Source organism: Chroicocephalus ridibundus, chromosome 2 (assembly GCF_963924245.1).
Source record: "Chroicocephalus ridibundus chromosome 2, bChrRid1.1, whole genome shotgun sequence".
NCBI lineage: Eukaryota > Metazoa > Chordata > Aves > Charadriiformes > Laridae > Chroicocephalus > Chroicocephalus ridibundus.
The window spans coordinates 59096978-59124021 of NC_086285.1; the positions used below are offsets into that span (position 1 = coordinate 59096978).

The 27044-nt window shown below is 40.8% G+C and overlaps 1 protein-coding gene across 2 annotated transcripts in view; it reads right to left on the reverse strand.

Moving 5' to 3' along the window:
- TPK1 (thiamin pyrophosphokinase 1) overlaps window positions 1–26633 on the reverse strand; it is a 306866-nt gene extending 280233 nt beyond the window's left edge. The window contains exon 1 of one of the 2 annotated variants that reach the window (XM_063325637.1): window positions 26267–26633. In XM_063325637.1, coding sequence (XP_063181707.1) covers window positions 26267–26309 — 43 coding nt within the window. In that variant the 5' untranslated portion in view covers window positions 26310–26633. The remainder of the gene's footprint in view (window positions 1–26266) is intronic. The other variant, XM_063325636.1, reaches the window with a different exon arrangement.
- Window positions 26634–27044: the final 411 nt, after the last annotated feature.

The window sequence follows — 27044 nt, forward strand, 5'->3', positions numbered from 1 at the left end:
ACATGAATTCACTGAAGGAAAATCATGTCAGATTAAAGGTTTTGGCACAGGTTTTCTTTTTTTCCTTCACTGATTTTTCAGGAGAGGAGATATGCCATAAAATCTGGAACTGCAAGGGAATATGACATGAAGCTGCACAGGATCTTATCACTTAAACTACAGAAAACAAGGATCAGTAGAAGAGGGCTACAGGGGGCATGAAATGGGCTAATGGGCAAACGATACTGATTTGTTTCAAAAGGAAATGTACCAAACTGAAGAAAATGCTACTAGCATAGATCCTTAGGGATCAGTGCTGGGATTATTCCTAATAATAATAACTGTGGCATAAGACAAAGTTTACTAATGACAAGTCAGAAGACATTATCAACACAAAGAAAGAGATCTCATGGAATTTAATGCAAGGCTTTGAGGCATGAAATAACAAAAATAGGGTGAAACTCAATAGTATCAAAAGCATGAAAGATGCATTTGGGGGTCTAAAACAAAAAGCTGTAGGCTGGGAGCTCATCAATGGCCAATGCATAATGAGAAGCACATAGGTATGCCAACTGGTCACAAGATGCTACAAATCACACAAAGGCAACAAAGCTGTAAAAATCATAAATGCAATCCAATGTTGCATTCAAGAGACACAGAGAACAACAAAATTCTGTGTAAAAGACACAGATAGTAGAATGATATTTTGTAATATCAGCCAAATAGGAGAAAGTAAAGGATAAAACCCCCATGCTGTTACCTAAAAAACAGAGTTAGTTAAAAGCCAGAAAATGATTACATTGTGTGAGATAAAAGTTGTCATCAATTAGATGACCCAGCCAGTGTTTTTCATTCTTGTTACCTTTACAATGACTCAATAAACTAGAAGGTAAGAGTTGCACTCACTACGTATCCAGATAAATATATTATTTAAAACATTCATTGGTAATATTTTTGTTTCCAAAACAGATTGCATTCACGAAGTACAAAACTATCCCACCCATATCTAGTTATAACATTATATAATCTAATGCTGGAAAAAAATAAAACATCTCATCAACTCCTTTTTCTCCCATTTGGGAATACATTCACTACACTGACAACTACCAGGAGTGAATCTGACTCCAAACCAGTCAGTCAGTTCAGCAACAATCCTGTGTTCCAGCGCTGCAGACTGGGCTCTGTGAGGTGCTAGACTTCAATAACTCATCTGCTTTTCAACAGAAGGTCAAGAGACTTTCTAAAATTGAGAGCAAAAGAACAACCATTTACTAGCTATATAGTGGCAGTACCTCTACAGAGACACAAAACAAAAGTCAATCTTCTTTCTTTTTTAAGGACCAATATTGCATTCCACGGTTCAGGTGACCTCTTCATTAGCTGTCGTTTCAGTAAGTTCTGAACAACAATTAAATCAAAGAGGACACGCTGCTCTGTCATTAATTCTCTTGAGAACTACACTCAATAGGGCTTGTTCCGTAGTCAGCACATAGTGTTGACACATAGTTATGAGTATATTTACTTGGTTTTTACTGGAAGACTGGTTGGCAAACAAGTTTTTATCACTCTGTTCTGATGGGAAATTTGTATTACAAACTGTAATGCTCTACGGCTCAAAATAAGCTTGTTATTTTTTAACATGTCTATAACTAATTACAGGGGTTTTTTTTAAAAAAAAAAGCTAGAATACTGTGTGTTGCAGCTAGTTTTTTTGATTTATTTTTTCAGAGCTCAGGTAATAAAGTAGGTACTCTGCAAATATACTGAAATCCTGAAAGTTAAATATCCACACTACAAGCCAGATTTGCTTTGTTTTTACACAGCTTTCATCTCTGAAGTAATAAAAAACAGAACTATTCAGGCGTTGGGTCTGCTGGGGTTTTTTTTGTAAGTGAGAAAAGGATCTAATCACTTTTCCTGCATCATTTTCCTCAGCACTTTGCCATAATCATCATTAATATAATTATATTGCATTTATATGGAGTTTTCCATTCAAGGAGTTTAAGCACTTTACAAAGCATCAAAGAGGAAAAGCTATTCTATCCTTTAGCTTGCTATGAGATGTGCTTTAGTTCCATAAGGAACAGTTAACATGTGAAATGAAGTCCACATGAAACATTAGTCAAACGCCCTTTAAGATCTCTCATACTGTTTATTTACTGATGATAAAAAAAATAAGTAGTGATGATATAGCTCTGGTAACAGAGGAAAATAATGCAATTCATTGCACTGGAAATTATCGTGATAGGATTTTACTGATATCAGAAGGATCATACCACTCATGCCTTCTTTGAGAATGACAGACAAGCCCGCTGAAAAAACATGCACAAAATACTTTATCATATTACCCCATACTAATTATTAGTACCCTAAGAACATTTACGCAGGATGAAGTAGCAGACAATTCCAACTCTGGGTAAGACTATTTTCCGCAATTATGTTTCCACAACGTAAAGAGCTTCTCTGCATACAGATTTGTACCCATTCAAATAAATCAGTGCTGTAAAACCTGCTCTCCTTTTACTTGATGAGTGTTTTGTCAGTGATTTCACAAGGGTTCAGGATTTATCCTCCGATTTTGAAAAATTAATCAAAATGTAATGTGGATGCACTTGTCTTGATCGTACCACTTTTCCTTCTATTTAAGTTGAATGAATTGACTAGTATCATGGTCAGCCAGTCACCACAAAAAACAGTGTGATAAAATATTAGTATTTGGGAGGCATTCTGAACCTGCGCCCTGCACGCCAACACAGATGAGGAGCGCTCACTGGCCACCCTCGTACCTGGAGTGGGGGAACTTCCAGCAGTGACAAACTGTCAGGAGGTATGATGAGGAAAGCAGGGTAAAGTCTGAATCCAGAGCAGTTATTTCTCCAGTTAATAGCAGCCTATATCTTTAGTTCTTTAGAAATTAATACTAGGTACTGGGGGGAAAAAAAAATAAAAATTATCAAAGGTCTGTCTATGCCATTGTTCCGAGTCCGACAATGACAAGCATTAAATGCTTTGGGAAAACTACAACAAACTGGGCGTGCATGAAACGACGCTTCCCATATTGTATCATTCAGCTCCCAGTGGCTAGGAACCAAACCAGAGGCTGCATCCAGGCCTTTAATAGCCACTGCTATTTATTTCTCCATCAATTTCTTTAAGCCCTCTGAAAGTCAATACTTTTAATTTCCCCTGTACCTGTGGCAGTGAGCCTGTAAAATTTAATTGCACTCCGCACAAAAATTACACCTTTTGTTCCAAACCTTCCATTTTACACCCTCGGCTCTGGTATTGGAAAAACACCCAGAAAATCATTGTTCTCGGTTTACCTTTTTTTGTAATAATTTTGATTTTATAGGCTTCTACTGTATTTTCTCTCGATCATCTCTTTTCCAAGATGAAGTTCTAGTCCGTTTAAGTCTCTTTGCATGGAAATGCTCCATACCACTGACAGTCCTTGTTACCCATCTCCATACCTTTTTCTAGTTCCACCTGTACAAAGCTGAGTCTGTGTTTCCCCCATACTTGGGCGAAATCTGGTCTAATCCAGCTTTCATCTAACCCAGTAGCAAACAAAACTCTCACTGAGTTCAACAATCTAAAATCAAACACTTATCTATGTTCATGCTGCAGTACACGTATTTGAAGTATCTTAACAACTGATTAAATAACTTTTTAAAAAATCTAGGAAATAAACACTTGGTGCTAGCATGAATGGGCACAACAATATCAAAATTAATGAGGAAATACCGAGGCATATCAGGTGAGAATCTGTCACTAGATGCATCTTGCTTAGTTAAAAATGTACAAGACTTAATTATGCATAGTTTGAAAGAATTACTTCCATCTTACACTTCAGCATAATGTTTTTACAATGCACAATAATCTTCTGCATGCCAGATTGTTCAGCAAACGTATGAACATTAACAGAAAAAGTATATCTATCTAAATTACCTTACCCTGTCTTACCTTCCTTTTTGAAGTATAGATATAAACCACCACTGTCTTGGATTTTAGGTAAGGGTTGTATTATTTATAGAAGTAGTCGCTCCTTGACTGTCAGGTTTTTTGTTGTCTTACAAAGGAATACAAGCAGACATTAAATTTAAAGCACATTGGAATGAAAATATTTCTACAAGAGTACACATATTTTATCATGTAGCACCAGGCTCTGAGTTTACAGAAGAAAAAACATGTGGCAGATACAGCAAACTGGGAAATTTTTGAGAATTTTTTATCTCAAAATAAATACTGACTAGTAAAACGAATTGTTTGCAGGGAAGATAAGGATTGATAAACGTACTTGTTTCCAAAATCTCTGAAGCTGTTAAGCTATCTAAACTCATCATTCTCCAAGTGAAATATTTAAGCGTGCAAAAATTTTCCCTATTAAAGTATGAACTTCAACATTCACATTTGAAATAAAACATTTTAAGATAATTTAAATGAAAACGCTTTGGTTGATCTTAGCTAAAATTTAGAAACTTTTCTGAGAATTCAACTTCTTGTTCTAATTTAGGACAAAGACATCTTTTAAAAATCTGTGTAATTTTTCAGAACAGAGAAATTTTTCAACCCAAGACCTACAGTAAAGGCACAAAGTGTGCTCATCTCATCTTCTGAAAATGACACACAGTGAATGCGGCAGCTCTCTTTTAGGAGTGGGGGGAGAGTTGATCTTCCAGAGCTCCACCAGAGCAATCCGCTTCTTTGGATCTACAGGGTGACAGGGAACCACCGTTTTTTGGGTTGGTTTGTTTTGGTTTTTTCCTTTAAAAAAATGCAACGTTATATTTTTAGCACCAGAGTTCCATTAAGTACTACTTTAGATGGGAAATTTTTTATTAATTTTTCTGCTTCCGTGACATAGACATAATATTTGTCATGCTAAAAACTTGACTATTCAGCGCTCTGTCCCTCCCAGAATAACCTGACTTGCCAAAAAGACCTAAAGCCATGGTAATAAACGCTGTCTCAACAATGCGACTTTCCTGGCAGAACTAGACCCGCTGCAGTAGCACTGCACCTCCCAAAAAGGGCCTCTGGTCTTCCGAGATCCACAAGTGACCTTGGCAGCATACTGCTAAACTAAATGACTGGAATCTGAAAAACAAGAAGTATGTCACAATCTAAGATACGTTTTGCACACATACACACAAAAGAAAGCAATATTCCCATTAAAGGTGTAAAAGAAAGATGGTTAAAAGTGACGTGCTAGTCTAGCATGATTACTTCATTATATTTCTTCTACATAATTCCAATGAAAGGAAGGGAAGGGAATGCTGAAGAGTATTCCAAGAGCTAAAACACATCTACTTGCAGCATCTGTTTGCTGTCTACAAGGCCTAATTCTTTCTGATTAATGTAACCAACAGAAAATGACAATAAAATACTTACTAGGGGAAACAATCACTACACACACCTCTTCTCCTGTAAAACCACCACCAACATCTGTTATTAGCACATCAAAAGTTACTGACAATTTTCATTTAGGTTTAGAAAATAGCACTCAGTTATTGCACGGTAGTCAGGGTTTTTGTTTATTTTGGTTTTTATTTTTTAAAAAGACCAATATCACCTCTAAACTCTTAAGCTGCTTCAACAATAGGGAACACACAGATTTTTAGTGATGTCTGAAAAGATCACCAACTAGTAATACTAATTTTTATCAACTGTCTTCACAGCTTAATTCTTACAGAAAAAAATCCAATACAACAATAAAAATGCTAATTGAGAAAGTTTTGGGAAAGATGCTGCAGACAATACAACTACATGCACAGAAAATTAATTCTGTAGATGATGTGGAAAAGATGGCTTATAAAGTTAACGAGATATTACTTAAGGCAAGAGAAACAATTAGACTATTAACAGTGAAGATAAAGCAAACATTCTGCCACCAAATATAATGAAACTAATTAAACATGGAATGAAAATTAAGATACGAATATGAAAATGAAATCAAACAAGATAAAAGGCCAGAGTTCAAAGACTCAAAATCCAAGCCAATGTGTTCAAAACACACAGCACCAATAAGAACACAAATGGACTGTCGTCTATCATTATTTATTTTTTGCACATGCTAAAACTGAAAGATCCGTCCTCCTTCGGGCATGGATTGGTCTGCTCTTTTGAAGAATAAAAAGAGATTTTATGGGCACCAGAAACAGAACTAAAAGGCAAGGGTGTAATTGCAAAGACTGAGTGCTGAAAAAGCAGTAAGCCGTGTCATGCATTTAGCTGATCATTCTGAAAAATTTGTCATGTTTAAGAGGGAAGAGCCTTCTAGAAGGCATGTTACAGGCACATGCAACAATAGAGCGCGTGAAATCTGTAGCTGTTAGCTTGTACTGCTGTACAAAATACTTTTCTGACATTACAGAAGCATGATAAGTGCCAGATCCAATTCTGCTTACACCACTAGTCTCATTCACATAGCCTGATACAACAATGGGGAATCTATACTCATCAGGACATTTTGTGCTATAACCAGCCTTTCCTACTCAATGCCATCACCACTTGGGACTGCACGCAAACGCTTCAGGCCCCCTGGTTCAGAAGGACTTTTGTAAGAGAACCAGAGTACTGAAAGATCTCTGTGAGCCATCTGAATTTTCAATACTTACTTTTAAACCATCCCACATCTGTGAAAACTTCACGCCCACTATATATGATCCTTAAAATCTTTTAAAATTTACCTGGTGCCACAATACCACAGATACAGATTGTCAGTTAAGCTGTTTGCATGCGATGATCACTACTCACCATGCTGACTGCAGGCATCTAACCTTTATTTGGTGCTTCCCTTCTCGCTTTTCTCGTAGTTTATATTACAAATATCTTAGCTGTTATCTTAAACTAGTATGTGAACGGTTTTGAATAGGAACCGGTCTACATGTTAATCTCCACTAGCCTAGAGGCCTCATCTTTCAGGACATATTTCAATGCAAATAAAAGTTTTAAATTTTTTTTTTAATAGCCATAGAACCATTCATATAGGGCTAAGCGTTCCTCGTGCTCAGAAAAATACAATGAGATAATGTGGAATGCCTTCGGAAAATTTCCAGAAACAAGGAGAGAGAAAAAAAAAGAAAAATAAGAACAGAACATCCTAAAAGCAAAGTTCCCTAATTGCAGAACATGCAATGCAAGGAAATTACGATACCCTCTCCCATTATTTAGAAACATCCCTTGCTAATTTAGCCTTTGAATAACTTGGGTCATTGCATAACATCAAGCAAACCTGTAACGTTGTATAAAATATAATTGCTTAGCGATGAATTGTTGAGCATTACGTTCTCAAGAGAAAAGGAATAAGCATTTTCACAGTAATTAGCTTTTAATTCCGATTAGCCAGCCTATATGCTTATCCTGTATGTTATAATGACCACGTCTGCACAGGATAAGAGTCTCAGCCTTCAGACGTGTCACAATTACCTTGCTAATCTGAGTCACATACAAATCACAACACATCCACTAACGTTGACAGGATGTTAACCAGTACGTGCAGAATTCTGAACCCGTTGGTAACGCCTACCCAGTACAGAGCAGTGATACACAAATGCCCAATAGGAGGTCCTCAAAGGAGTACTGGTACCCTAGCATACCGCTCTGTACCAAGAGCGCTGCCATGAGGTAACAGTCCTCCTCCTGCTCACCCTGGGGCTATCTGCAGCATGGCATCGTAGACAGCATTTCCAAAGACAGAATTTAAGGTGACTGAAATACTAACAACTAAGCAACAGTAACAATTGTAAAGATAATAATGTTACGACGCGCAATGTTTTTAAGCATATATCCCATTGCATTTCGTTGGAGTTGTACACACATTTAAAACCCATGAACAGCTTGAGTAGCTCTAGCAAACACTCTGGAAGAAGCACTTGCAAAGAAACCCCTTAAAGCACCATATCTGGTTTACTGCAGTATAACAGAAGATTCTGCTCCCTCTTGCTTCCATAAGAAGTAATTAAAATATTAAAGAAGTTATTACATTTACAGGGAGTTAATAAAAAGACTATTTGAAATTTTTTTTTTTAAGATCACTTTAAAAGAAAATGAGGCTAAAATTCAGCTAATTTATAATAAACTCTAAGAGCAGAAGCACAAACTATAGAGGACTCTCCAGGACCATCTGGTGCTACATGTACTGACCACACCTTTGTTGAGTCACATGCGCTTCTCTGAGCACTGTAAGGCACAAAACATATTCCAAGGGAAGGAGGAAGTCAGTTTCTCAAATCTTAAGTCCACTAGTGACAAGTCATGGATGTGAGCAGTCTCCAAAATTGCACTCCACTATTCAAATCAGGGACAAAATGAGACCTTATATGATTTTTTTCCACTGATTCCAATGTTATGAATGCTAGCATGGGAAGCTGAAAGTCTCACCCCTCACTCTTCCACTCCCAGTAAGGGACTGTCTCCCAAGAAAGAAAATGCTGAATAGATATCTGGAAGGTATGATTTTCATCCAACTTAATTATATTTGTACAACAAGCTGCATGGACACTCTTGTTTCAGCTCCCACCAGGTTTACTTTAGTTTTATTTAAGTTCTTTTTCTTAGAAATGCATTTAAGTTGAACCAAGTAAGCTGCTTTCACATCACAAAACAGAGTCCATAAAGGGATTTGTAAAAGTTTACTTACACAGTGCAGCTCATGCCTTTAAATAAACTTTCTCACACGAACAATATCAAACTGTCACTTGTCTCCAAATTCCCTGAACAAATTTAAAAGCAAGGTGCACTCTTTCCTTTCCAGCACAATCAGAGACTCTACTGACTCAGTGATGCTACTTCTAGACAATATCCTTTTTTATTCCTAGTATGCTCTTAAGGGATCCCCAGAGAAACTTACCCGTTTCTAACCAACTATGAGAGCACAAGCTGGAATTTTAGAAATATTACTAAAGAAGACACCCACAGAGAAAAGATTTGAAAGACAGTACGTTTCATGACGGCTCTGCAAAGCCACCAGTACATCACTTACCAAGAAAGAATACATGAGTATGCACAATAGGTGTATACAAATGTAACTAAGCAGGAAAGACCCTTTTACATATAATCACAGTTGAAAACAGACGTGCTTTTCACGCTTCCAACAGGATTTGATAAAGTCATAGCTACAGAATAGAAAAACAGGTTACACAAGTCACTGGAGGGGTCATCAAGTTTCCAACAAATGAAATAAAGAGAGTTCCATGATCTAACTGATCAAACCTTACAAACCACTGGAAGGAAAAATAACCACCATTTTCATTAAATGTTCTGAATTAGTTAAGTTACATCTGCTCTTCTGGACACATTAGCTAAGCAAGCACTGGAGTGGCAATGCCTAGTTTCCAGCTCTTTGACTTTGTTTTCAAGAAAAATCAAATGCCATACATCACAGGGGACAGAACTAAAAGACATAAGATAGAAAGGTGACGTTAAAACAGGCTGTATGCTCACTGGACCACATTCACAATCTCAAAAGTAGCTGGATGCATTTGGTAAAAAGCGATTGACATTTATGTTTTCCTCAGTAGACCTAATTAGGTCTGACATACATCCATTCACACTCAAATAGGCACAGAAACCTTCAAGGTTATTTTCCAATTATTTCCACATATACTGCCTCATTCTAAAAGGACTGGGAATCTGAACCTTCAAAAGATGCTACAGGTGCTGTTCGTGCATCTTCTCTCAGAACTCAAACCCTTAATAAGAAAAATGGTTATTATTTAAAACTCATGGCTTTCAATACAGGAATTCTAATCTCAGCCTCTTTGATCCCATTTTTATTTGTGACTGACACAATTTTTAATCACACCAATGGTATAAGCACTCTTCTAATATTGTAAAGTTGTTTTAAATTCCCAAAAAGCCAGTCCTGTTCATAACACTATTATTAATGTAATAACATTAATATCCATCTGAAAAGTGTAAAAGGTGCTAAAGGATGGTAAAGTAAATTTTCACACATGGAAGACTTTCAGATAATAAACTTCCCCAAAGAGGTTAAGAAAGATTAAAGTTAAGATAAAGGTCACTTGAAAAGACACACTGCATTTAGCACGTATCACAGGGGTGGTGATAGAATCCCCAAACCAAAGAAGACTCCACTCTTTGCTTTTCCTCATAAAAGTAGAGCGTGCTCTAGGTTTATATAAACATTTTTATGAAATGTCAGCAGTCCATCAGTAGTCAGCTGCATTTCCACAATGGTCAGTTTACCTCTGAAAAGGACTGAATTCTTAATTTAGTCCCCAATACCATAACATTCTGAATCCTGATCCTAAAAAATACTTTTCCTGTGATTTTGTCACAGATTTTGTAATCTGCTGTACCAGGAACTAAAAAGAGCAGTCAAATCAACAATGCCATCAACAGATTACCTCAGAAAAACAAGCCAAAAAAACCCCAAAAAAACCCTTAGTGGGACCTGGGTTTTTTTCTATACCGTGTCTGTTCAACTACATGTGCTTTGCTTCTGATGATGGCATTCCGACTGACAGGAAGAGAGGCTAGAAGCTAAGAAACAGTAGTGACATCCTTTCTGAAAGGGTTCAGGGACTTATCTCTAGGTTCCGACAGAGCAAACAGTGTTATCTTGAAATCTGCAATTAACATGAACATTAAAAGAAAAAAAAAATCAGTACCATTACTACTAGCTAAACTTTAGAGCTCTTCAACAGCGTATTTCAAAAAGTATCATTGTCTGTAATTTACTGATGAGGAACTGAGGCACAACAAGGTTAAAGCTTTCCCAACATTACGCAGCACAGGACTTCGGAAAAGGATCCAAGTACCTTCCGGTTCATGATAACTGGAAAATGAGTAGACTGACAAAATGCTACTGTTTGTACTTCACTGCACAAGGGCCTTTCCCAGAGACACCCGCATAAAAGTAGTGGCTACGAAGAAGAAAATTACAACTTTGTACAGAACAGCTGAGCAACAACGAACTTGAATGAACATCTGGAGTGTCAGGACAAAAACTCCCTGATACATGCAAAATGTTGTAAAGCCCTAGGATGTCAAAAACTAAAATGAATTATCAGGTTTGCAGAACATCAAGAGAACAGAATCAGAGTGTTTTCTAAACAACTTGTGTTTAGCTATGTTTGAATTCCCATATAAACACAATGATCTGCAAAATACTTCTTTGGCAAATACCCACGCTTTTGTAGTTGCTGGGGTTTTTTCGGCGGCCAGTGCTGTAAGCTATACCTGTGCACAGGCTCTGAGCACCTCCATGTTGAGTAGGACTCCATGCAAGTGCTCAGTTCAGCCAGGGCGCTCCTCTGGGCGAGATGAAACTTTTAAAGTGTTCAAGGCAGGAATAGCATTTTGTCATCTACCTCCTCTACAACAGGTGTCCTGTGAGGACTTGAGGGTGCTAAAATAACACAGCAATAATACATTTAACATTCAGCCTTCTACTTAAACCTACACTTCAGAAGTATAAAGCTGCATAATACATGTATATATAAGTATAAAGTACATATAAACGCCTTCTTAATTTAGACTTTTTTATATTATATTCAGAGAAGCTTACTGCGTCCACCTCTGTAATGTATCTTACGCTGTTCCCCATTGTCTTATTTTGGAACTTTGACAACATCACTTTAGGATTTGGTGCAAACGCTAGCACATTTCAAACCTTAAACTCATTCAGTTCATGTTTCACTCTCACAGGAGACTGGCTGTTTACTTCTATCCTCTAAGGAAGCTCATAGCATAAATGGCAAAATGTCAGGAATAATTAGGAAAACTAGTTTTATGCCCCTAAAGAACAAAATGTCGTCTTGTCCTCTCAGGCAGGGTGTTGTCTTCTCTAAATAAAAGAATAGCTTTTGGCATCCATCAAGTAAATTCAAGCCAGCATATCATTTAGAGTCTACTTGTATTTATTCTTGAATCTTGCTCCATTTTTTTCCTCTGTTTTACGACATTACCTTCTGCGCCCTCATAGTCATAGCCTACTGGGAGAGTGGTAGCAGAAAAAACCCCACCCTATTCCCTTCCCTTGGGAAATCACTATTCAGCAGTTTATGATATAGAAGTCCAGAAAATACTCTTCTCCAGCCTCCTCCTCTGCCTCCTCTTCTCCCCTGACCATCTCAATGTATGTTATTTCTATGAAGTAGTTGTTAATGAACTACCAAGCACTGGCATTTGACATGTCTATCCAGGACCATCAAAACAAATTAAACTTCCAGACAGAGGGTTAAGTATAATTCACAATGCTTCTTGATGCGGGATATCAAGAAAAACATCCCAATGCCATACCCTTTTCCCAAGTGCTACAGTCTCCTAGGTTAGCAGCTCAAACTTTAAGTACATAGCAACGAAAAAAACCCAGTCAACCAAAAAAAAAAACCCAGTTGTATATTAAGAATATCATTTGTTTCAAAGCCCCAACCTGTGTGCCAAGGTACGTCGTGGAGCCAGCGGTTTGTGGCACACCACCCTTCAAATGCTGACATGTTTTGACAATGCTGCCACCGATTCTGATTTTTAAAGCTGAAGAGAGAGTGGATGTTCACCTCAGCCATCTGCCAATGCAGCATATGAACATGTTGCACACAGCTTCCATAACTGTTGTACCTCAAATCACCAGGAATCCTGTAATTTGAGGCATGCTTTCTCATCGGAGATAATAACAGCTGTGTAAATCATACTTACAACAGGGCTTGTCTCTATAGTGACACACACGAAAATGACATAAATTAATTCTGTCAGTATAAAGTGGATTAAACTATAGAGAAACTCTTCGTAAATGCATTCTCTTGCCCGTTTTTACCCAGAAAAAAACTCAGGAGACATTTTCTGAAAGAAGATTTTGATAATCTAAAGTCCCTTTTGGACATCAAGAGGAGATTCCTAGAAAACTCCTGTCAGTCTCTAGAAGACACTTCTGTTTCTTGTCAACACAAAAGATCATCTGCAAAAATTAACAGAATAAGAGAACTTCTAAATGTCCAGATTTTTTTCAAGGTAATCTCTCTGAAATCTCTAGAAATTCAAATGCCAATTAGCAGCAGTATGGAAACCGACGCAATGAAATCATGGAGACAGATTTCACTGTCTGTTGAATTCACAGCAATTGCTACACACAGTTTTCACTCCTTATTGCAGAACTTACTTACAGAGCTTCACTCCTTAAACCCCTTTTCATACATTTGTATACTTTCGATGTCATCTGTGATTTTGCTAAAAATCGTGTTTGGATAAATATCATTGCTGTGCTGCAGAAGAAAGCATTAGTATTTTACAGACTGAAAACTTCAGAACACAAGAGTGAGTCCTGCTTGTCTGAGTAGCCCAACTGAGGCTAGTATAATTACCCAAGTGAGAAAGTCTGCTGAAACAGCCTGTCCTTCAGCACCTGATATGCATATAGAAAGCTCTCTCTGACACTAGGTATATGATTCTTAAATACACATCTCAATCTCCTACGCTTTTGTACATCTAAGTCGTCAGAAGATCACCTGGTCCACTCCTTTGTTGCTAAGCAGAATCACCCTTCTGGGCAATTCCTCTGCCTACCGCGGAAAAATGAAAGGCTCCCAGTGTCAGGGACTAGATCATCTTCTCAAATAACATATTCCAGTGCTTCCGCCTGCTACCTATACTTTTCTCCCATAATATCTAACTTGAGTCTTCTTTGCTGCAGTTGAAATTAATTTCTTATCCAACTGCAACAAAACCAGAGCATATTTCCAAGGTCTGTTACGTATGCTCTTGGGGAAGCCGTGAATGGTTATTTGTGCAGATAACCTTTGCGTATGACAGTCTCTTCCTCCGAATAAACAGCAGGCTTTCCTTGCTACATGCTCCTCTTTCAATAGGCTCCTCCACTCAAGAAAAGTAACAAAACTCCTTTTACGTACTGTTGTCATCATAAAATTTGTATTTTCTATATGTATTCGCCATTGGGGGAAAAGAAGAAAAGGGAAGATCAAACAGCAAAGGTTCAGACTACAAAACTCTAAGTTTATAAACTCTCACAAAACATTACTAGCTCTTCCTGTGTATTCTTAAATTTAGATTTTCTCTCTGCTGTTCTAATTTACATTATTTGGGCTGTACAACTGCATTATTTTAGAGTTCAGTCCCTTTGTTAGTACTCTGAAGCCTTACATTTATTCAGTTCCAGCTTAGTTCTCAAAGGAAACTGGCTATTTATTTCAGCAAATGTATTCAGCAAATGTAAATCCGTGTGAGAAGCAGAACAGTTGGGCATAATGTTGTATATGCTCAGCATAACTATTCACTCCGCTGTCTAAATTCAAGCCTTTTCTTCCTCCTTGTGGGATTCACAATTATAATATTTATAGATAAATAAGGATAAATATGGAAATGATTTTAAGGCTTTTGATAGCTCACAGTAACCAGTGGTAAATTCAGCACACTGTGCAGTGTGGTCTTACTACAATAAGTTCTTTTTGCTGCCTGGGAACCATAACCAAGTACTAGAGGGGGTTTGCGGGGCAGGGGGGTGGGTGGTTTTTTGGTTTATTTAAGCATACAAGTTACTCAAAATGTAAGGAGGATGTACAGTCCTCTGAATTTAAGGATCACATCGCAAGAGCTCTGAAATCTTCTGCCAGTTCTCAAAGATCTCCTCTGCAACGTGAGACTAGACTTGATACTCCATGCTGCAGTACCCCGGCATATACCAGTTCCTTTCTTTTCCCACAAGTCTGTCCTGTCTGCTTCAGTAGTAAAAAAAAGAAGTCTCTCCTTTGGTGGGCTAAGTGTTTCAGATTTATAGATTCAGAGGCCAGAAAGGATCATGGTGACAATCTAGTTAAGCCTTTTGTATAAAGGATAGCCTGACATTCATGCTTGTTTCGAGTGAAATATGACTTGCAACTGATTTACACCGATGAAGAATCCACCCTTCTCTTGATACAACGTTCAAACGGTTATTTATTCTTCTCCATGTTAAAATCTGTACCTAATTCAAGTATGAATTTGTTTGGCTCCAATGCTCAACCTCTGGGTCTTGTTATGCCTTTGTCTGCCTGACAAAACATAACCACTGCAATACCAATGCAAATAATAAATTACACTATGTGTTATCTAAACAGCATTCCTCCTTAACTGCACCCCTGGGACAGCTCTTAACAGTACCTTACTGGAGCTAGCTGACACCTAAAGCTTTTGCCAACAAGTATGCTACCAAACATCTGTTGTGACACCCCTTTTAAGCGCCCCCTCTCCCACACCATATGGCCATTTCCACCGAGTGGCACCACAAGGCCACGACCCAGCTCTCATCACTCCCCATCTTCTCTGGGGAAGCCAGACACTGACTGATAATTTCACACAGACTTCACACTCCATCAGCAGGAAAAAAAACCCGCTGCAGCGAAAGGAGACGGGCAGAGCTTGTTTGTGTTGCAACACACTCTGCCCACATCCCTGCCAGAAAACCCTCCTCACGGAGGTGTAGCATACTCTAGAAGAAGGGATTTGGTTTTTTTTTTTTCCTTCTAGCATTGCTGTTGCTCCTCCCAGGTGACAACTGCTGTGCTCTCTGTGTAATGGGGCTTATGCCTGGGGCTTTGTCAACACAGCTATGGCAGCTGTGGGTGGGGGGGGTGGGGGAAAGTCACAGAAGACAAAGCAAAATACTACATAGCAAATCTAGTTTCCTACTGACATAAAGAGGTTTGTTGGCACAAAAATTTAACTTATGACCTTATGACAGGGTGGCAGACTAAAACAGATGAAGAAATTTGTCATGACAAAACTTACTATGAGTCAGGTTAATACAGCAGCAGCATTACTACTGACAAATACATAAGAACAGTCGTCTCAATAGACACAGGAAACTAGAAAATTAAGTTTCCAAGCGAAAGCCTTACAAGTCAGTTCAAGGAAGAACATCTGACATCAGTGATTTTATTTCCCACGGTTACAAAATGTCCATTTGAATCTTCTGTTCACAGTTACTGAAGTCATTAGGAATGCTCAAAGCCTGTGCACATAGTACTAAATGTCATTCCCACAGTGGATTCTGGGCAAAGAAAGAAGAGCTAATAGGAAAGCGTTCTCAATAACAGCAGGAATATGCCAGCACCCTAAAAAGATAGGATTGCAGATAACACCCTTCATTCTACTTTGAATCCAGTGAAAGTCATTAGATGAGTTTGAAGCAAAGTCTGGCGGCAGTGACCTTTCAAGTACAGTGGTGGCAAAAGTCCAGAAAGCCAAACACCACGTTGCCCTTAACAAAAGTTTCCTCAATATTGCCCCTTTTTTCTTTTTTCTTTTTTTTTTTAAGTAAAAAAATAAATTAAGCTCTTTTTTAAGGAACTTGAAAGGTAAATTTCACATTTGTAGCAGGAAATGGTGATATGGAGACAGACGCTTTCGTAGAGGATTTGAATCCTCTCCAGCCAACCCGGGTCAACTCATTATGAACTGAGGTGGTCACACACTGCCCAAGAGCTATTCTTGTTGCATCCGCAGCAGCTAAATCACAGCACCACTTCCTTTGGCAGTCCAAGTGTCCCAGCTTCAGATCTTTAGCTGCTTGACTCTCAAGCTGCCCTCCTCAACATTTTTTCTCTTGGATTCACGGTATGGCAAAAATGCTACTTAGATGGTTATTAAATATAACTGTAAACTCGGCAAGGAAACTGCTCTATATGGGGACACAGACTACACTCACACGGCTGTGCTTTACTCTGAACTGCTTGCAGAGCACTCATTTCGAGAAGTGAAAGTGTTGCCTGTGTTAAAGTGTCGTTAGAGGCTTTCCACTACATTTAAAGCAAAGATCTCGATACCTTGTAAGCACTCCTGATACATAGAACAAACTCTGTAGTCCAAACTTCTCAGCCATCAGGATTTCCCCCATAGATAAAACTCTAGTCATCAAGAGTGCAAAGTCTCAAAATAGAGCACCTGGAGATTGACCCTGTATTTGCACAGCTGCTCTGTGACACAAGTCAACCTCAGGAAAGTTTCGAGTGATTTAAGCCATACCATCTGCTGAACAACTGCCTAGGTGTGGTTTCAACCCAGCATCCTTTTAACTCATCCTGAGCAACTGGAGCTTCGCCCTACGTTTAAGTCTGGTGTATATGTCAATGCTTTGCTTGCCATAGCTAAATCAGCTGTAAGTATAAAAGCAAATAAATCTCACACGTATATACACAGAGATTTCACTGACATACCCGTGCCCTTCTGCTATGGAAGCAGAATGGTACTCTTCTTTCATATAGGATTATATATCGCATACTTAATTGTGAATCACGTTTGTGAGAATTAAAATGTAGAAAAGAAGGAAGAACGCCTCTCGTGACAGCCTGTGCTGTGTCTCCACCAAGCAGGTCCACAGAAACCCTTATTGACACAGTCACAGAAGTCAAAGTTTCTTTAGATGATGAACTCTTGAGGCCCCAGTACTTTGTAGCACCATTATTTTCCTTCTGCACCAAAACTAACTTCTTTGTGTCAGACACACAGACAGCTTTTACCACCAAAGACACTGAACAATTTGGTCAAAAACTATCCATATAAATATTTCTGAACTACTCCCTTATTGCTGTGTTGTCCAGGAACAATGTTGACCGGATAATTTTGGAGAAAGATCACAAGGGAAAAGAGGAGCTACAGTAAAAGGAAAAAAAAAAAAAAAGAAAAAAGAAATAAAAAGAAAGAAATAAAACAGAACAGAACCCACACCAGCAGTCACAACTACAAAATAAATTAATTGTGAGGGGACAGGTTTGACTCCTACTGAGTTCACTGGCCAGCTTCCCATTTATTTCAATTGGCCTGATAAACACGTGCATCCCTCCAGCTTCTGTCCTGCCAGAGAGGAAGGCTGGCAGACAATCCATCAACACAAGCTACAAAGAATCAGCACTAGTGCTGAGAAAATTTGACTGCCATTCAAAATAAAATTCAAAGCTAGGAAATGACACGAAAAGCCTTCCAGCAGCTTCAACTGCAACTGGATGTACAGCAATAGCTTTAATTTAAAAGCAAACCAAAAGCTACTATGTGTACTCTCTATGTAAAATTTAACTAAGTGAATGTTCCTGTAGCAACTTTAAATTCTCAATTCCCTTTTTAATTATGCAAAGGCAGTACTACACAAACACTGTTAATCATATTCCTCATGTTTAAGGTCAGAGTGGGATAGAAAGGAGAATGTATTTCCATAAATTACTTACATGTAATCCAGCACAGATATGATTTACAAAAAGATGTAAAATAAAGATTAAGGACTGGTTATCCTTTGCTGTGATCAGGTATAGTCACTCTGGTGGAAGGGACAACTGACAGTTCTTTTCAATCTTGAAATTATCTGGCATAGATCAGGCTAGTTAATCTTGCTGGACACACTGCAATTCCCCTCTCTCTGTAGAGATCAGAGATGGGGAATGTTCTATAATGTACCAACAAGCAGCTGTATACATCAGAGGTCTCTCCTCTTGATTTACTATAGTTTGTATACTGAGTAAGATCTACAACAGGGTGTTGGGGTTTTGGTTTGTTTGGGGGTTGTTGTTTGGTTTGGGTTTTTTTTTGGTTTTTTTTAGGGTTTGGGAATTGTTTTTTTGGGCGGTTGGGGTTTTTTTTGGGGGGGAGGGAAGGGAGAAGGAAGAGAAGAGGAGTGTGTCTTCTTCCCTCCTATCCTTTTCTCTACATTTTTCAACAGCAGCACTTTGAGACCAGCACAGATTATTTTTATTATGTCACAGAGAAACAAATCTGTTACATTTCTAGCTAGCAATTTCCGTAGACAAAGCACTAGTTAACAGCACTGTTCTTAAAGGTCCCTTAGGTTACACCCAAACCTAAAACTCACTAGAAGTGAAAGCTGTGGACAACTGATTTATGAAGAGAAGCTGGTAGCCCTTTTACTTGTTTTCAGGTGGTTTATTTGCTTGGATTTTTTTTTAAGTTATTGGTTTTTTCCCCTTTTAGGACTTTTATTTTAGGTTTTACTCTTACTGCTGCTATTTTCTGCATAAATTAAGCTTTGATTAATGTCTCAGGATGTTCAAATCTAAAGCAAATCCACAAGTATGCCTGGGATTTGTTATTTTGGATCCCGAAAAATCTGAAACTTGTATGTATTATGTTTTCTCCTGTGTAAATAAACTGCCTCATTTCTTTACTTCATATTCAGTTTCTCCATAAATGAGAACTTGGATGAGCTTTGCACTCAGGGGGGAAAAAAAAAAGAAAAAAAAAAAAGTCTCTTCTGTTTTTCACTTCCAGAAAGTAAAACTAGCTTTTTTATGCAAGTATACACACAGATTTGAGATATAACATAATGTTAAAGCTGCTGTGAAACTGCTAAAATATCTGAAGAGCTGACCATACAACATGCAAGCAAAGTGCAGTAAAGAAAAAACAAAATCTAAGAATCCACTATTTTCCTTGACTTCTTGTACCTTCTTAAGATTAACATTTTGTTCTTTAAACACTAACAAGTGTAAATGGTTTCCAGCAGTCCTGCACACATTTAACTGGATACAAACAACGTGAACAATTCAGTCTGGAATTTAAAAAAAAAAAAAAAAAAAAAAGAAAGAAAGAAAGAAAAAAAAAAGAGACTACAGGAGGCCAGCTGGTGTATTTCCTAGCTTTAAGGCTCAACCTGCTACACCTGAATGACTCCTCACAGAACTCAGTGTAAGCTGCTCTTGAAGGCCACAACTGATGGGAAATAACAAGACCTTCCAAAAAGAATTTACCTGAGTGGTTTACTATCTGTGCAAGCAGTAATGAATGTGAGGTTTTGTCTCAGAAGTTCCAGTGACATTATTAGAACTCTTATATTGTGGTGGTTTTGGCAGTTTGTTTTTTTTTTTTTGATTGGGTTGGGGTTTTGTTTGTTTGGGTTTTTTGTTATTGGTTTGGGGTTTTTTTGTTTATTTCTTTGGTTGTGTTTTTTTAAAAGATCACCTCAGTCCCCTCCACCATTATATTCCCATCCAACAGAGTCAACTATGCCCTATTAGTGACTGCAAGATACAGAACTATCTGTGTACTGACACTGCACGAGATAAGATTCTATCATCCACACAAACAAACAGCAACTGGTTTTGATGTCAACTTATTTCAAAAGGGGGCTGTGTGTATACAAAAATAAATAAAAGTATATTCATTTTCCTACTAGCTCAAATGGTTAAAGATGGCTTGTTACCCCGTTCCAAATAACATGCCTGCACACAAAAGCTATCAGTGTGTGAAAGCAAAGATCTAACAGACAGTGGTGAGGTTAACAATGATTATGTCTGATAAATGCCGTCTGTAATACTTCATTCATAAGTGCACCTGTAAATAATCTACACAATAATGCTTACAGAACAACTGCTGACCCGGCACAGCAGCTTAGCAAGCAGCAGGCTCCAAGGCTGAATATTTACAGCTACTTCAAAAAACAAACGAAGGCATCCCAGGTAACTCAACTAAACGGATGGTGTTACTACTTACATGAAATAAAAAGCAGGAGCAGATCAGCAACATTCACGTTTAAAAAAAAAAAGCATTTAAAATGTGTTTAAATTAAAAAGAAAGATCAACCATATAGGAAGTGCTTGCTTATTTCATTGAAGAACTCCTGTTGTAGTCTTAAAGGATTGACATTCCTGCTAACATTTTTCAACTTTGGTGAACTCAGTCACATCTTTTGAACAATCTGATTCACCTGAAGATTTCACTAGTCTGACCCAATAGCAGTGGCACAAAACCTGTAAAATTACAGAGCTATCCAATAGTCTGGGACTCCACCCCTAACAGAGACCATCAGGTTGATTTCCTAACCCTATGACTGTCTTGATTTCTACCACAGAATTTTGAGTACTAGACTGCAAGGTAGTGCATCATAGAGACCATGCAGAGCTCTAGTAAAGGGGCATTTAGATGGTTATTGGCACTTATACCAGGCTGGAGGTCATTGAGTGAATGGCAAACAGGAAGTTATTTGGAAGTGTTATTTGGAAGTTATTCAGGAAGTTACTGGAGGTGGTCAACATGGATTTACCAAAGGTAAATCATGCTTGACCAATCTCATATGGTTGTTATAACTGGTGGGCTAGATGAGGGCAGAGCAGCAGATGTCATCTACCTTGACTTCAGCAAGGCTTTTGACGCTGTCTCTCATAACATCCTCGTTAGGAAACTGAGGAAGTGTGGACTAGATGAGGGGACAGTGAGGTGGATAGAGAACTGGCTGTGTGACGGGACTCGGAGGGTTGTGATTAATGGAGCAGGGTTGCGTTGGAGGCCTGTAACCAGTGGTGTCCCTCAGGGGTCACTACTTGGACCAGTATTGTTTGAAGTATTCATCAACGACCTGAACGAGGGGACAGAGTGTATCCTCAGCAAGTTAGCTGATGATACCAAACCGGGTGGGGTGGCTGACACCCGAGAGGGCCGTGCTGCCATCCAGTGTGACCTGGACAGACTGGAGAGCTGGGCAGAGAAGGACCTAATGAGGTTCAACAAGGACAAGTGTAGGGTCCTGCACCCGGGGAGGAAGAATGTCAGGCACCAGTATAGGTTAGGGGTGGACCTGCTGGAAAGCAGCTCTGAAGAAAAGGATCTGGGGGTCTTGGTAGACAATAAATTGTCCATGAGCCAGCAATGTGCCCTTGTCGCCAAGAAGGACAATGGAATTCTGGGCTGCATAGGGAAGAGTGTGGCCAGCAGGTCAAGGGAGGTCATTCTCCCCCTCTGCTCTGCACTGGTGAGGCCACAACTGGAATACTGTGTCCGGTTCTGGGCTCCCCAGTTCAAGAGAGCCAGGGAACTACTGGAGAGAGTCCAGCGTAGGGCAACAAAGATGATTGAGGGACTGGAGCATCTCCCTTATGAGGAAAGGCTGAGAGAGCTGGGACTCTTTAGCCTGGAGAAGAGAAGGCTGAGGGGAGACCTTATTAATGTTTACAAGTATCTAAAGGGTGGGTCTAAGGAGGATGGAGCCAGACTCTTTTCATTGGTTCCCAGGAACAGGACGAGGGGTAGCGGGCACAAGCTGGAACATAGGAAGTTCCAATCAAATATGAGAAAAAACTTCTTTACAGTGGGGGTGACAGAGCACTGGAACAGGCTGCCCAGGGAGGTTGTGGAGTCCCCTTCTCTGGAGACTTTCAAGACCCACCTGGATGCAGCCCTGAGTAATGTGCTCTAGGCAATCCTGCTTTAGCAGGGGAGTTGGACTAGATCATCTCTAGAGGTCCCTTCCAACTTTGAAAAATTCCATGATTCCGCGAAACATGTCACTGTTTTACAAATACCTTTCAATCCCTAGTGTCAGAGAAAAGAGAACATTAAGGAAGAAGTTAAAGCCCCAGGCATTTAAAAAGGAATATGGTGATATAATCCTTTCAGAGGTAACTTGTTTACAGTCAGTAACATTTCCAGGAGAAGACATATAGTAAAGCAAGAGACAATCAAGCTTGCAGAATGATGGAAGAGCATTCACAGCGTATTGTTGCTTCCTCTTGTTCTCTTTGCTTTAAATTCAATGCAGAATTTTATAGTCCCTTTGCACAAAGAGACAACTATATATTTCCACATAATTCTGAAGCAGTCTTTGCCCTATTCGTTGTGGCTCTGTCTCTCATGACATATAGATGACCTTGCTTCAGTGAGATGAAGCTAGTACACTCTCTTTTCAGCGGACCAAGTCTTAACCACCAGCTCTCGATGCAGCATAGTTCAGGAGTGCATTGGGTCACAGGACTCAGGGTGTGGAGGAGTCGGGACAGGGGTAAACCAGCCCTCACTGGTAGCACAGGTTCCCTGTCAAGTCATAGGAAGCTCAGCTCCAACAAACCCTCTGCAAGGCACAGAAGAGAGCTGAAGGACCAGATTTGCTGCTGCTTTGCAGTCCCTCCACCTCAGCCAGACAAGACACCTGTATTGGGAGCTGTTGGATTACAAACTATGGAAGACAACCACCTTCCGCATCACTCCACTTGATAAAGCCAATAATAAGCTGCACTTTAAGGACTGCATAAGGCAAAGAATCATTAATCACATCTGGAGATGAGTGAAAATCCAGGCCTTACTACAGCACACAACGTAAAATGTTCCCCGTGAGAAAACATAGCTAGTAAACTGGCACTCTGCCCTTCTAAAAGTTTCAAGTGATATTCAGGGGCAAACTTATTAGAGGATGCTACAGTACTTCCCTTGTTAAGCAGTCACAAGCATAGCATACTCAGCTCCTAAAGTTCATGGTATTAAAACAATAAATTAGAAACACTTGTCTCTCTGCAGAAGTGCCTGCAGCACAGCCTGGGACAAGCAGCAGGAGGCAATGATAGTGCAAGAAAAGGGTATAAACAGCAGGAGGGAAATGCCTAGTCTATCAAATGATGCTCCAGAAGAAACGAAGTTACTCTCGTCATGATTCACAGGCCGCAGTGTGACATCGTTATGAGCTTTCTGCAACGGCTGCATCACAGCTTCATCCTGTGAAGCTTCTGCCTGACCCTTTCACAGCAGCATGCAGGACTTCAGCATGGACTTCTGTGAGCCTTGATAACGTGAGCCTTTCCTCTCATGGGGAAATAAAAATACATTTACTTCAGTAGGCAATACCAAAATTTAGAGCTCGATCCCACTTTAACTTCTACCTTGTTACTCATTCTAAACTACGTTAAGCAAATCAACACTGTTCTGAAGCCCACAGCACAGCATTCTGGCTGTAGCATTGTGATTTCCAGCTGTGCTCCAGTTGTTTGACTGAATAATGTTCAAAGTCCCTGAGCATATTAGTTAGCACAGCAGTTCTCAAATAACTGCTACTTGGACCTCAATCAGGTGCTACACAGGGAGACATACCATCTAAATAAGAACTCACTCTAACTACACTGACTAAAATTACCAAGGTGCATGTGGCCCTGAAATTCCAATTCAGGTACCTAATATTAGGTTCCAAAACCCTTAAGTGTTTTATTCTATTCCATATAAATATCAGCATAATTTCTGAACACCTTCAAAAAGAAAAATCAAGCAACCAATAACCTGACAAATCTTTCACTTTCTCCCCACCATAATGTGCCACTGTGTTTACACAGGGCTTTAGAAAGCAACCAGAAACATTATATGCGTTGCTATACATTTATATTATTAAAGGCAAAGGGGACAAAGTCTATAGTACTTCGATGTGCTCACAAGGGTTTATTTTGTAACCTCACGTCTAGCCTCTAAGAAGTGTCATATTCTACACAGGTTAGCATTATATTATTTGGACACTTAAATACATATCCCATTGAAGCAAACAGATGGAGGGACTACTGGTACTTCCTAAAGAAAAATTTCACCTACCCAATTTGAAAACCTTATTTCTGAGTTCCCCAAGTGGGATACCAGATTTTAAAATGTGGAATTGCCAAGTAAGCCTGCTCAACCTTGCATACTTTGAGCAGGATAAACCAACTGGTTGGTAATGAGTGCTTGTAATGATGACAAGACGCCAAGTTGATTCGTGTACTTTAGAAGAAGCAGGCTTCTTGGCACCCGGCTGAAGCCTCTGGTCTGAGAAGGCTGTGAGTCATCTGAAAACTGTGAACAAACACCCCAAACCTTGAACTCCAGCAAAAAATAACCAAAGGGCGGGGGGGGGGAAAGGGGAGGGGAGGGGAAGGGGGAGAAGAAGAGAAAATGAGAAGAAAAAGAGAAACAGCTCCAGGAAACTGGCGACATATGGTAGCCCTAACATCATACAAATGCCTATCAGAAGCAACTATATTAGAATACAAATAGTGATGCCTGTCCTTCCTCAGGAATAAAATCTTAAAGCGCTTTTTTTTGTCTCACCTTACTATGTACTTAGTAAGTAGTTATTCCTCATTTCATACAAGAGGACATCACACTGCAATGAACAGAAGTTAATCCATTAAAAGCTCACCTCCGTGCTCATTCCCTCTTTCCACCCAAAGCAACGATGCCTCTAAAAACACACACACAGACAGTCTCAAATATACATTTCTGGCAGGAACACCTTGAGTACAGCTTTACCTGTTACTAGCTTTGAACGTACCCTGAAGAAGTTTTTAAAAATTAGAGCAAGATGCGATTTAAAAAAAAAATAATACTGGAAAGACTAAACATGCTTTTAAAATGCTGGCTGTAAAAACATATTGAATTGTTAAAAGTGTACATTCTGTTAAACTCTTCCCTTCCTCCAGATCTTACTAGTAAATAAATATATACGTCACCGTGGCAGCTTAACTGTCAGTGCCAGAACAGAGCAGAAAAGAGCGGTCTAAGTCAGAATTCAGCCGCTATGCCAATACGATTTTTATACAGCTTTAAGATCACGTTATAGAAAGATGAAAATATTTACTGTTTATAATGGTATCACTGAATAGTAAATTGGGGCCTGCTGAATTACACACTGCAAACACGTAGTGAAGAAGAGGCGCCTATTCCAAACAGCGTATACAATCGACTTAGATGACTATTACAGGTGCTCTACCCTTTATAGAGATGATGAGGTTAATGATATATATTAACAACGCCCCAAAATAATATGCAAAAATAGAACACTCAAGAACAGCTTGGGAAAACCAAAGCAAACCCCGGAAGCAAACCCCAAGGCTTTGCCTTGAGGAACTGAAGAGGCAAGCGGGGTGCCGGTGGTGGCTCCTGGGAAGAGGGCAGAGGCCAGAGGCTCCGTGGCCACGGGCAGGACCTTTGACGCCAGAGGCACATGGAGGAGACCAAGCCCGCGGGTCACCCTGCCAAGAGACGCCCTTCACCGGGGCGTTTCGCCCTGACAGACCAAGAAAACCGTGGCAAGACAAGTAAAGATTAAACCCAAAGGGGCTGAAATTTTACATACGGATTTTTTTTTTTTTTTTTTGAAGGCCAAACGTGTTAAAACGGCAATAAATCGGTGTGTCAAAGAGAAACCAGCTGCCGTGCGGCGGACGGGTGCCCGGCCGGCCTAGGGGAGGGCGGACGGGGCGCGGGCAGCCCCTCAGGCAGCGCCCACGCGGGCCGGGGGTCGCGCCGTGTTATACCGCGGTGTTTCAAGACCAACCAAGCACGCACGGGGACGGGAGGGAGAGCCTGCGGAACCCAGCGCCGTCACCGGTGCCGGGATGCACACCCTCCCTGCCCCGGCTGCCCGGAACGGCGCGGAGCCCTCCGCCCGGCGAGGGGAGGGGGGGGCTGCCCCGAGTAGCACCGCCCGCCACCGGCGCTGCCCCGCCCCGGTTCCCGCCCTCCCCCCTCCCTCCCTCCCCCCGCGCTCGCGGCGGGCCGGTGGCGGCCGGCGGCGCGCGCCGCTCGGGCGCAGGAGGTAGCGTACCGGCGGGCAGGAGGCAGTCCAGCGGCGTGAACGCCCGCTCCATGGCCCCGGGACGCCCTGCTCGCTGGGGCGGGCACGCAGGAAAAGCAGCGGGAGCCTACAGCCACGCGGGACCGGGGTGGGGAGTGGGCGGAAGGACACGCGTGGCGTTAGCCGTGCCCCCTTCCCGTCTCCCTGAGGAATGGGCTGCGCCCGCCCTCGCCGAGGAGCGGGCCGGAGGCGATAGCAGTGCCCGCCTACCCACAGCAACGCGTGTCCTCCCTCTACTCCCCCGGCACCCGCCCCCGGGCTGGTGCGTCTAACCGGGCGGCGGGGGAGGTGGGGGGGTAAGGCAAGCCGAGATAATCGATTGCCGCCGCGATCCGTTGCTCGGCGGTGGATTCAGCAGCGGGAAGGCGGGCGGGAGGGAGTGGCGGTGGCGATGGCCGGGCGTGGGCCGAGCCGCGCCCGCCGCTGGGGCCTCGGCTGAGGCGGGGTGGGAGAGCGGGCGGGTCGGGCCGGGCCGGGCCGGGCCGGGCAGCGCCGCGCCGTCAGCGCCGGTGCGGAGCCTGAGGAGAGGGAGGGAGCGAGGCGGGCCGGGGGCGGCCTCCGTCTCGCTGTGCGGGGTTTTACCTCTTCCCCCAGGGCCCTCTGAAGCCCCATCCGCGGCGTTTACCGCACCTGAGGAACGGCGGCCTGGTCGCAGGCGCGCTTGGGGAGGCCGTGGAGACCAGCTCCACAAGGCGCGGCGGTGGCGCTCGCTTTTTCATTTTCTAAATAAAAGAAAAGAAAAGAAAAA